The sequence below is a fragment of the Suricata suricatta genome, chromosome 1 (genome assembly GCF_006229205.1).
Source record: "Suricata suricatta isolate VVHF042 chromosome 1, meerkat_22Aug2017_6uvM2_HiC, whole genome shotgun sequence".
In the NCBI taxonomy this organism is placed as follows: domain Eukaryota; kingdom Metazoa; phylum Chordata; class Mammalia; order Carnivora; family Herpestidae; genus Suricata; species Suricata suricatta.
In genome coordinates, this window is record NC_043700.1 from 133614616 (window position 1) to 133627961 (window position 13346).

General features: G+C 37.2%; 1 protein-coding gene across 1 annotated transcript in view; it reads right to left on the bottom strand.

The window, feature by feature from the left end:
* The window catches only part of FRAS1 (Fraser extracellular matrix complex subunit 1), a 273045-nt gene that overhangs the window by 121093 nt on the left and 138606 nt on the right, over positions 1-13346 (bottom strand). The window contains exons 30-31 of the mRNA XM_029951708.1: positions 7483-7661; positions 3013-3129 (exon numbers count right to left, since the gene is read on the bottom strand). Coding sequence (XP_029807568.1) covers positions 3013-3129; positions 7483-7661 — 296 coding nt within the window. The remainder of the gene's footprint in view (positions 1-3012; positions 3130-7482; positions 7662-13346) is intronic.

The window sequence follows — 13346 nt, forward strand, 5'->3', positions numbered from 1 at the left end:
ACCATTCCACTTTCTGTCTCTAAAAGTTTTACTGCTTCAGACAGCTCATATAAGTGGAATCATGCAGTATTTGTCCTTGTGTGATTGGCTTATTTCACTTAGGATATTATCCTTAAGGTTCATACATATTATAGCATGGCGGGATTTCCTTCTTCTTTAAGATTGAATAATATTCCATTATTGTATATACTGCATTTTCTTATCCATTCATCTGCCGGAGGGCATTTAGGATCCTTCTGTTTCTGAGCCATCAAGAATAATGCTGCAATACACATGGGTGTGCCAGTATCTCTTTGAGATTTCACTAATTCTTAATCCTTGTCGCCACTGCATATGGTTCATGCCTCTAACTCTTCTTGTTCTAAATGACTGCAACAGCCTATTTCTTAACCAACTTGTTCTCTGTCTGGACCCCATGTGGGGTGTTCTTTACCCTACAGCCAGAATGATTTTCCTAAATTGAAATTCTGATCATGTCCCTGCTCTGCTATGAATCCTTCAACATCCTACTTGCCCCAATAGCCTCTCAGGACAAAATGGAAACTTTTCATCTTATCTCTAAGGTCCTCTATGATCTGACTCTTCATTTCTTGTTTCTTTTTCACCTAGAGATTTATGCTCTGGCCACCTGAACTCTCTGTAATTCCTCAAACATGTCATGTTCTCCTGTGTCTCCAACTTCTTTCACCTTCTGCTCATCTGCCTGGAATGAATGCCCCCATATTTGCAGAATAATGGGGTTTCAAGTGTGGTGAGCAGAGCAGAAGCAACAGTATCACCTGGGAGCTTGTTGGAAATGCACATTCTCAGCCCTATACTAGACTTACTAAATCAGAAAACTCTGGGGTGGGCTCCAGCAATCTGTGATTTAACAAACTGCATAGGTGATCCCAATATAGGTTGAAGTTTGTAAAAAGTTTTGTAATATTTTTACTTATTTTTTAGAGAGAGGGACAGCATGAGCAGGGGAGGGTCAGAAAGAGAGGGAGACACAGAATCTGAAGATAGTCTTCAGGCTCTGAACTAGCTGTCGGCACAGAGCCTGATGTGGGGCTTGAACCCACAAACCGTGAGACACTACACACTCTAGACACTTCAACCAGCTCAGTTCACCTTGAAGAGGAAGATTTCATGACCTCCCTCATGCCTACTGGACTAGGTTTCTCCCCATTTGCTTCCATATTGTGACTCTGCTTGCATATCATATCATGGCATTTATCATTGTATTCTCCTTGCTTACTTATTTGCTTGTTTTAGACTCTAATCTCTTTGAGAACAGAGATTGTGTTTTGTAGCCATTGAATCTCCAGGATATTCCACAGCACTTGGGATAACTTAGGGGCCCCAAAGTGTTCATTTGAATTATTGAATGTTTGGAGAGGTGGACTCCTATCCTTAAACACATATATGAATATACCGTATGTTTATTTAGCATACATATTCATAGTGTATTTACAAATTTGTGTACTTGTGTGCTTAGATGAGTCTAAGTCACTGAATAGAAAATGTGTTTTTATCAGAGATTATAAGTATATCCTATAGTAATGGTTCTAATTAATGTCACAAGTAATACAAACTGTGTATATTTTAAGGAATAAAGGAATGAGCTAATCACATTTTACAGTAAACTCACCTTTGTGATATCCTAAATTACACAGGACAGATCTAATTTATAAACATGCAACCTGAGACCCTAAAGGTTAAGTAATTTGAGAAGTCTCTAGAGTCCGCAACAACGTAGTGGGAATAGTGCCATCTTCATTGGCTCCTGGCCCATTTTTTTTCCCTCTAAACTCAAAATAAAACTGCATTAGGATTTGGCAAGCAATGCGTATGCACATTTTTCTTTACACTTTAGAGAAAATTCTGATCCAAGTTCCTCCAGTCAGAATGATGAATTATAGACTTTATAGTGCTGCTGAATTATGATTTCTTTAAATTATGGTTTATGGTGGAAATGCCGATACCAGCTATTCATTAAAAACTTTCTGTTTCCCCCTTTATGTCTCTGTCATGCCCCAGACCCATAATTTCTAAAACTATAGCTTCTCTCTTTGTTGTGGCTCAGGGCCGATACACTGCTTCAGAGTGTAATTATGTGGGTGCTAACTAAAATGCAAATCCTTAATGATTAATTTATAAGGTCTTATATGCTTGTGGATTTGTCTAGAACAGGGGTTCTGGCATTACATACCCCCTAGATATAGGGTTACATTGGAGTTGCTAATTGTCTGAACTAAGCTTCATGTACTAATTTAGCTGTCATATTGCCTCAAACTTTCCCATGTGCCCACACTTCATCCTACACAGCCCACAAGATCTTCTGTGATCTAGCTCACGAACCTCCACATCCTCACTACTCCTCTTCTGGCTCCCTAATTCCTCAGATCTTAATGAACTATTTGCCATTTACCCAACCATCATATTGTCTTTCACATCTGCATCTTTGCATGTGCTGTTCTTCAATCTAGAAATGGCCTTTACTATCACCTCTCGTTTCCTTCCAACCTGCCCCCCAAACTTTCACTTGGATAACTGCTACTTATTTCTTTGGATTCAGCAAAGACATCATCCTCTTCAGGAAACTTTTATGATAAAAACAAAAACAAAAAACTTCTAATAGGGCTTCTAAAACATAGAGTGGCAGTTTCCTCAAGTAGATGGAGCCATAACTGACTGAACAATTATACACAATGGCATTGATTAAGTTGATATAAGCCTGAAACTCCTTCCAACTATTCAAGGAGAGGCCCTGTGACCATCTTATGCTGTAAAAAGGACAGAAGTAGTGGATGGGAGGTTGAGGTGGATTCCATGTAATCTTCCTTTCACTCTGGAATTTCAAGTTTCTTTTTCAAGTCAATGAGCAGTGTGACCTTAGGGTTGACTATGTTGGCCTCAGTGTCTGAGTTCTGAGCCAAGTATTCCCCAGATACAAAAGCAGGACACTCCACCAAACCCATCATCATGCCTCCTCCAAGTGGAAACCATGAGCCATCCCCCCCAACTCACGGTCATATGGAGAGATGCTCCCAGAGAGAGTTTAGGTGCGTCAGGTGTCTGTGGTAAGATCGCGATGTTGAATATGCGGCTCTCCAGATGCGTGTGGGCATCTGTGGCACTGGACACCTGAAAAGCAATGTCATGCTGGTGAGCCTCTCGTCCTCTGTTGGGCAGAGTATGTTTGTGTATGTTTATTTTTCCCCCTTTAAACCATCTGTCTGAATTCTATGTGCTCTTGCATTATCATTTTCATTTTGCTCTTCATATTTTTAATATTACAAAAAGTATAATCATTTAAGGCAGTTCTAAAAATGCAGGGAAATCCAAATGAGAAATTTAAAAAATCTAGAATGTCACTAAGTAGAAAGAGTAGTTATTAATCTATTGATACATTTTAGGTTATTCTATTTTCTATGTATATGTGAAACTTTGTGTGCAATTATGTGTTCTCTAAATTTTTATCTAACATAATACTATGATGTTTTGTTATATCATTAATCATTCTTGAAAACATAATTTTTGATAGCAACATGTCTTATTGTTAGCATATATAACTTATATGAGATTTTTATTCTATTTCTTTAATTTTTACCCAGCACAGATACATACCCCTAGATTAGAAATGACAAATCTCAGCCTCATCATCATAAGGTGAAATTAATAACAATTACAATGAGAATAGTGGTCACAAAATCAACCTTCTCTTGCTTCAGAAATGCTGAAAAATGATGCTTTGCCTACACATCGAGCTCCTCCCCTCCCTCAGTGCTTCTGAGCTGCCCACTTAAACTCTCCCTCTCTCTGTTTTCTGCTCCACTTTGACTCGTTACAAGAGTTGCTAAGGCCTGTATGGCTATGTGTAGTTGCATCAATTCCAGATAAGTGGCCGCAGGGTTCTGTCAATTCTGAGGAAGAAGTCAGGAATGGCATTCCTTTCTTTATGTCTTCTGAAGTTGTGCCCAACAGAAAAGCTGTCTTCTCTGTATCTTGATCACATCAGATGCCTGGAGCCCGTTTCAGAATATCTATCTGTTTTCAAGAAGACACTTGATAGTATGTCATTATAAATAGTATTAATGACAATAGCTATAAGTTGCTGAACATCTCCCATGGGTTCAGCACTGTACTACCTCCTTTGCGAAAGTTCTCTTACCACTTACAAGATAGATATTATCTCCTATTTTAAGATGAAGAAATGGAAGGTCAAAAAGTTAAGCAAGGCATCACAGTCAATATTTAACCAGGTCAGCAGGTTCATGAGCTTCCTACTGACTAAGATGGCTCAATTTGGAAGCTTTCAAAACTTAGAAGAGGGGAAAGTATACTCTATCTCTTGAAGAAAAAGATGGAACACTGTATAGGTAGTGAAATGGGGACACATTACCAAGCAAGGGGATCAATTCTAGCTTTAGTAAGGATATATGTTGGTCTTTTCGTTCCACAGCTCCTAAGGCAGTTTCAGTGTGGTCTGAATATTCCAAAACCAGAGTCCCTTCCCATGCCCCAAATAACGCAAATGTGGATGCTTTCCTCTCACTATGCCATACTCTATTTTTTAATGCCACTTGCATTACATAAATCCCAAGTTTTACGTGCAAAGTAACAGATGGCATGCCTTGATGGCTCATGACAGCACATCAACATTAAAATGGAATTAAATCTATGCAACTCATTGTATTACATTTTCTGTTTTAAAGAAAGAAAAAAGAAGGGAAGAAAGAGAAGAATTATTAGAACAGCATCTTTTTTAGTTTAATTCCGTTAGGGACACTAAAATGATGAATGAGAGAAGTTTCAACCATTTGTTTCAGTGCATAGCTACAGTGTCTGTGTCATTTCAAATCAAAATATGAGGTAAGCCTATAAAACAATGAGACTTTAAAAACACACCCAACTTTTTATATCCAGGAGAACATAATCTCAGAGAGTTGTTTCACGCTTGCAATAAAGATGCTGTCAGTGTTCAAAATGCACTTTTTGGAATGCCTTCAGAGGGAGTTCACAAATCATGTAAGAAACCTGAGCCTGTTACTTCATAATTGCTCCCTGTTTTAACCAAAAATAATTACTACTCTTCTTACCAGACATGACTCTGACTGACTTTTGGCTCGGGTTATTTTTTAAAATGAACTTCCAAAGGATGATATACTGCCACTACCGAGGATATTCTACAGAATATCCCATGGATTTTGAAGAAGATCCTCAAGTAGGCATTCTAAACACATCGTGAGTAAAATGTGTGAAGACTCTCCAAAGGGGACCAATTTTCTAAGTAATAATGTTCAACTGGATGTCTTAAAGTCTAGTGAGTTTGTTTAAAAAAAAAAGAGTAACTCTTGCTTATTTATAATTACCCCTTTAGTAACCAAGTTGGAAAAGCAATTGAATATCATTTTGAGCAGGTACTGAGTCTCCCTTTCCAGGGAAGCGCTCCGTATTGAGAACATCCTTCATCCCGACGACTATACAGATGAAGGCAGATCCGAGGATTCTAGTTTGGTGAGATGCCTTCTTATGATAGAAGTCTTTGCCTCCATTCTGACTTATGTTTTGAGGACTGCAGAATTTCCAGGTGCTAAATATGAAAAAGTTAACTCAGGCAAAGGGCACATGAGGCTTGCTCACTCGTTGGACATTCAGTGTGCTCAGTATAATCTCATTTTAATGGTTTGCAAGTTTATTTCAATCTGCTCCCTGGAAAAGCACATATTTTACACAATATAAATTAACCAATAAAGATGTGTACACCAGGTATCAGGAGAAGAATGGATGGTAATTTTAAAAAGGTAAGCTATTGGGTGGTAGTTTATCCCCAAACTGGATTCCTAGATAAAGGGAAAGTTTTAAAATCAGAGGGACTGTGAACTTGGTTTGGCTGATCATGATCATGTGTGCTTCTTTATATTTTCTCTGACACTTTCTCAAATTCTTTTCTGTATCTATGTTTAAATGCTCTTTCTCAAAGTTCCTTATTCCTTTGTAGTTCTTTTCAATTCTTTATTTCCAAATTGCCCTTGACATAGGTTTGTCTGATTCTATTAGTTTTTCCAAAGATTCAGGTTTTGTATTCATTATCAATTCTCACATTATATGCTGAATCAATTGTTCTGCTTATCTCTATGAATTCCTTCCTTTTGCATTCCTTAGGTTTCCCTTGTGGTTCTCTAGCTTCATTTAGCCCATTTATTTTCATGCTTTTTGCTCAATAATAAAAGCTTAAGGCCATCAATTTTTCTTGAGTATTATTTTGTCCACATCATTTAAGTTTTGATAAGTTATTTCCTCTTCATCTTTTTAGAACTCATAATTATTTAGGAAAATTTTGAAAATTCTAAATGGTTTAAATTTTCTGTTTACCCCTTTATTATTAATTTTTAGTTATATTTGATAATTGTCAGACAATGTGCCCCAGATAATTTCTTGTTCTTTAATTTACTGACAGCCTCCGTACGGTCTGTTTGTCTTAGTTTGCTCTGGCTACTCTAACAAAGATACCATAAACTGAGTAGTTTATAAACAAAAGAAATTTATTTCTTGCAGTACTGGAAACTAGAAGTCTGGATCGGGGCGGAGGCGGGCAGCATAGTGGGGTTCTGGTGCGTGCTCTCCTCTGGGTTGCAGACCACCAACTTCTTTCTGCATACCCATGGTGGAGAGCAGGGAGAGGCAGCAAGCTCTCTCGTGACTCCTGTAAGGGTACTAATCCCATTCATGAGAGCACAGCTCTCATGATTTCACCTAATCCTGATCACCTACCCAGGGTCTCATACCCATACACCATTGCATGGGGCAGGGGTAGGATTTCAACGTATGAACCTCGGGGGACACAAACATTCAGTCTACAGCACTGGTATTTGACCAATCTTTATAAATGATAGTAACAAACCCATACATAGTGATAGGTAGTATTGTACATCCTTTATATGTACTAACTCATTAAATCCTCATAGTAGTTCTATTTTACAGATGAGAAAAATAAAACACAAGGATTTTGCCAAAGTGATTTTCCAAAAGTTGTATAGCTAGTGAATGGCAAAACTGAAATATGAACCCACTGGGTTTGGCTGCTAAGTCTACGATCTTATCATAAGATGGTAAATGTTCCAAAAACATTTGAAAAAAGAAATATTGTTTCTCCATATGGCATTTTAATATTTTGAAAGCATTTTTTTCTAAACACTTCAGCCATTATCTACCATAAACTCCTTGCTGTGGAATGAGTCTATTCGTAGAGATATTCTAAGACTGAATCAGCAGATTAAAAAAAATCTCTCAGTGCTATGAAATACATTTGTTCTTCCCCCAACTATGATTTCCAGGCAGCATAGAAAATGACTTGAATTGTTTAAAATAATGGTGATGAAAAATAAATAAAATGAAATAAAATACAATAAAGTAAATAATAAAATAAAATAAAATAAACAGTGATGATTTTCACCAGACCATCCAGATATCAGAAAAGTCAGCAGGAGAGGGTACCTGAAAGCGGAAGGAGTCACTCTGGGCCGGGACTCCGGAGTGTCTGTACCACACAATGCCTTCGTTGATGTCTTGTTGGGTGAAGGTACTGGTGGGGGTCACTGTCCTCCCATCAGGCAGGTGCTGCCCTTCCTCTGTGGGGCTGTCTGCAGGCATATTGACCAGAAGGACCACCTCTCCTAGGAAAGCCACATCATTAGTGAAGATCTCCAGGAAAAGTAAAAGTCAGTCAGAGCTCTCCTCTCCTTTTCTACTACCATTTTTTTTCAATAGAAATTATATATTTCTATTATTTTTATCTAAGGTGAAGGAAAGGAAGTTAAACAGAATTCAACAGACATCACAGAATTCACCTTCACACACAGAATTCCCACTATCTCAGCTAAAAAAGCTAGAAGTCATTCAAGGGCAATTCATGTGTGAAGTTACTGACTTAGATCAATTAAATCACATGAAGTCATGAATACAGCAAACAAATATTCATATACAGGGCACTGGATGGATTCATTTCTGCCTACAACTTTCTATGTAGCAGGAAATGCTTTCTAACCAGGAAGTTTTTGATTTAAACCCAATGGGAAATTTGAAAAAATTCAGAAAAATTATCATTATCATTATTATTGCTTATTTGAGAGAAAGAGAGCATGGATGAGGGAAGGGGCAGAGGCAAAGAAAAAGAGAGAGAATCTCTATGCTCAGCAAGGAGCCTGATGGAGGGCTCAATCCCCTGACTCCGGGATCATGATCTGAGCCTAAACCAAGAATTGGACGCTCAACCACCTGAGCCACCCAAGCACAGAAAAAGTTATTCTTCGGAGAATTCTGTACAATTAATAATAGCTGGCACTGGGATGCATATGGTAGGCACTTCACGAAGCACTTTATGTGATGGTTCAAATCCAGCTCCATGTCCAGCTGCATGGGCTTTATGTAGGCTTTAGAAGCCTCTCTGTTCCTATGGGTAAAATGAAAATAGTAGTACATACTGTATAGATCCTTAAAAAGAATGTTAGTCATCCTTATAATTATGTTATTTGATCCTTTTGAAGATACTATTATTTTCTCCATTTAAAAAAAGTTCTTTTGGCTCAGAGAAGTTCAGTAACTTGTTTAAGTTCACAAATTGTACATGTTGGAGCTGAGATTTGAATTTGAAGCTCATATCTTTTTTTAAAAATTTTTAATAGTTTATTGTCAAATTGGTTTTCATATAACACCCAGTGCTCTTCCCCACAAGTGCCCCCCCTCCATAACCATCACTCCCTTCCCCCCTCCTCCTCCCCCTTCAACCCTCTGTTTGTTTTCAGTATTCAATAGTCTCTCATGGTTTGTGTCCCTCTCTCTCCCCAACTCTCTTTCCCCCTTCCCCTCCCTATGGCCCTCTGTTAGGTTTCTCCTGTTAGACCTATGAGTGCAAACATATGGTATCTGTCCTTCTCTGTCTGACTTATTTCGCTTAGCATGACACCCTCGAGGTCCATCCACTTTGCTACAAATGGCCAGATTTCATTCTTTCTCATTGCCATATAGTACTCCATTGTGTATATATACCACATTTTCTTTATCCATTCATCAGGTGATGGGCATTTATCCCTTATGACTCAGCAATAGCCCTGCTAGGGTTTACCCAAGGGATACAGAAATGCTGATGCATAGGAGCACATGCACCCCAATGTTCATAGCAGCACTGTCAACAATAGGCAAATCATGGAAAGAGCCTGAAGCTCATTTTCTTGGTTATGAAACCCTATTACCAGTCATGATCATGTTGTGTTCACAGTCCAGTATCTATCCTCCTAAATAACTATCTCGTTTTCTCCTCCATTCTTTAGACTTCATTAGAATTGAAGCGAGGAAACCTAAGTGTAGACAACACTACCAACAATCTGTTTCTATTGCTTGTTTTTCACCTGAAGTTACTATCTCCTTTTTTAAAATGTGTATTTATTTATATTTATTTATAGTTGATTGTCAAGTTGGTTTCCATAAACACCCAGTGCTCTTCCCCACAAGTGCCCTCCTCCATGACCATCATCCCCCTCCCCCTTTAGGCTTCAGTTTGTTTTCAGTATTCAAGAGTCTCTCATGATTTGCTTTCTTCTTAAAGGGAGATTGCAAATATAAAGGTGTATTAGAAACAATTAAAGTTTCACAAGGATAATATGCCCTCGGGTGAAGACCAAACAGAAGGATGGATGAACTGCTGGAAACAGAAGGCATGTTGTCATGAAAATGCATCTAATAAAAAATCTGAAAGAAGACTCTCTACCACTCAGATGGTAAGAGGAATAGAAGAGGAGGTGAGAAAGGGAGGGAGAGGGAGATGGGAAGATTCTCTAGAAGGATACCCAGATCTTAATACATTAAGTATGCTAGACATATTGAACAACTGACAAACCACTTTGGTTACACAAGGATTTTCTTATATGATGGAAATATTCCTTCTAATATTTATATGCACTAAACTGAAGTTTAAAATGAACATAATATCCTGGATGGTGATTGAAATTCTAAAGAAAAAGAAAAACATCAATAGTCTTCTTTATAAAATCATGTGTAGAATCAACTCATTCTAGTTTCATTTTTGGTACTGTTTCTCATTTGTACCTAAGTCACAAATTCCATTAGCCATCTCTCCCTGGTTCATCCTCTGTTCATAAGATACCAATAAACATGCTATTCCAGAATGTATACTGTTTCTGAATGTGAGACAGTTGCAAAATACTATGAAAGTAAATTTTTACAATGAAAATGTGGAGAGTAGAGGAACAGAAAATATTCAAATTGTAATTTCCTAGCAATTTTTCTTTATAATAGAAAAAAACTAAGCACAATTTTTCTAACAAGCCCTAATGAAATAAGCCTATTTTTCAGATTAAAAAAAAAACTGTCATGTTATGCAGATTAACAGGAATCATAGGATATTTGCTAATTCCATTAATTTCAATTCAGTTAATAGTCATAAGTACCCTTTAGGTGCTAGCTATCATGCTAGCCTCTTCAGGGATGGGGATTCAAAGATGAGCAAGACGCAGTTCCTACCCCTGCGACCAGCCCCCATAAGCAACTGGGAGCCACTGTGAGATTTCAGTAGGTGAATGGCACAAACTGATTTAGAACACAGAACACAGAACACATATGATCAGAATACAGAGAACCTATGAAAGTCCTGTTAAAGAGATTGGATTTTATTTTATAAAAATGATAAAATAGTCATTAACATTTACATGGACAGTTTGATCAATTATGAGATTACTGCAAAATCTAGATGACTGATGAGGTTCTGAACTAAGACAACAGAAGTAAGATTGGAAAGAAATAAACAGATACAAAAGTCACTAAGTAATTCTTAGTGGAAGCAACAGAACTTGATACTTGTGTTGTTAAGGTGAGAGATGGGGGGAGGGGGGAATGTGACAGGAAGGGCAGTGATGCTGCTGATGGATGAGCAGGTTGGAGGGAAGTTTAGCACTGGGTCTGTTGAATACAAGGTGTCTTGGTGACAAGCCCAAGAGTAGAGAGGAAGAAATATCAGTATTTTGTGAGAGAGATGAGATCTTTTGTGTAGCACCTTATCTCCACCTTTTTTATGACAAAAACATGGAGATGACCTTTAAATATATGAAAATCCAGGTTTATAAAACAGTCTAGGTATAAAAAACAAAATATTTTGATCTTGAAATTTCCTTAATACTAAAGCCTATAGTTTAGTCAAGAATTTTGAAGGGAAATTTTGATAGGTATTAGGAATTAGAATCTCATTGGAATCTCCATGAATTATTTTGGGATCGAGACAATTTGTATTAAAATTTTCTTACCCTATGGTAAATAATTTAGAGTTGGCAATGTGTTGCATTCAGTCAGATTTTCCCTCATATGATACTCAAGTTACTTCATTAAAATCATATCATAATGGGGCACATGGGTGGCTCAGTTGGTTAAGCATCCAACTCTTGATTTTGGCTCAGGTCATGATCTCATAGTTTGTGGGCTTGTGAGTTCGAGCCAGGAGTTGGATTCTGTGCTCACAGTGAGAAGTCTGCTTGGGATTCTCCGTCTCCTTCACTCTCTGCCCTTCCCCCATTCACATTCACTCTTGTACACACTCTCTCTCAAAACAAATAAATACACATTAAAAAACCCATCTCATTAAATTTACTTTCAAACTTGTGAAGTACCTAAAGGTACAAATATTAGTCAAGATGTCTAAACTAATATTTGAGAACAGTGATGAGTTTGCAAGTGGTTGGACTTAGGTCCTGTATTCATTTACTACACAAGCAATTTACATATGGTTCAGTTCCATGGTCAGGTCTTCATAAAACGTCTAAAGCTCATCTGGAAGATTCAAAAGTGACAAGAGAGTATATAAGAGCTGGGGTGGCAAGGGGTTAGGGACTCCACAAATTCATACTACTGCAATAGACAGATGTAAGCAGATTGGTGTTGAGTGGGTTTCTGGTTCCCACCACATTTTTCACTCTTCAGTGATTCCTAAGGGTAATGTGATTTGATTATTACTAATAGGGGGCTCTGGATACACAGAAAGAGGATTATATTCATAGGAAGAAGTTAATTAAGAGCATTACAGTAGGAAAGGGTCACAATCAAGCCTATATGGCATTTATCAAGTTGAAATGGCTTAAAAATAATTTAATTCAGCATTGTTCTGTTTAATACCTAAAAAGACTATTGGAATATTGGGTTGTCTCTAGGAAATTACATTTTTTGGCTTTTAATCAAGATAAAGGTAAAGAAGTTAATGCATCAAATGCGTCAAAGATTTTTAGAGCTGAAAAGGACTTAAACATTATCAAGCTTAAAATCAGCGGGTAAAAGAACACAAAGTTGAATAACGTCTGTGGATTAATTAATAGCATTGTATCCATGTTGGCTTCCTGGTTTTGTTAATTGTTCTATTGTTCTGTAAGATGCTAACACTGAAGGAAGCTAGATTAAGGGTATTCAAGGGCTCTTTGTAGTATTTTTGCAACTTCTCAGTAAGTCTAAAATTATTTTAAAATAAAAAGATAAAAAATTATCTAGCCTAACCTTTTAAAGAAACCTAAGTCTCAAAAGAGTCCACTTCCCTTCCTCAAGGTTATACAACTATAATAAAAGACACTTCAACTAGACCAACTACTTTATAATTATATCAATTTTTGATTAAAGCATGTTTTTCAATGTCTTTGTTGACATTGGAATACTTTTGAATTGTACAAAAGTTAATTTTCCCACGACTACAGAAAATATATAATTTTTAAAATCCAGTAACCCACAGAAAAAAGAGATTATTATTCCTCTGCTATTTAACATTCCAAGAAAGTTTTCACTTTTAATGAATATCATTTTCAGTTTCAGGTGATCTATTGAATTCTTTAAAAAAAAAAATCTACCTGCTTATGAGGTGCCTTGGTGGCTCAGTCAGCTAAACAACTGACTTCCGCTCAGGTAATGACCTCATGGCTCCTGGCATCAGGTACACTGCTACCAGCTTTAGATCCTCTGTTCCCCTCTCTCTCCCCTTCCCTGCTAGCACTCTCTTTCTCTCTCTCAAAAGTAAATAAATAAACATTTTTAAACTACCTACCTGCTTATCCTTTTATTTTTATGGCATTTGGTTATTTCTTTAAAGTTTTGACTCCTCTTTTGTATCTCTAAATCATTTTAAAGATGCTTAATATTTTGTTTTTTAAGTGTATTTATTGACATTTTTGTTTTTATGATTTTTACTTAATTTTATTTTTTTAAATTTATAATAATTTATCTTCAAAACTGGTTTCCACATAACACTCAGTGCTTCTCCCCGCAAGTGCCCCCCCTCCATGACCATCACCCCCTTTCCTCCTCCCCCTCCCCCCCTT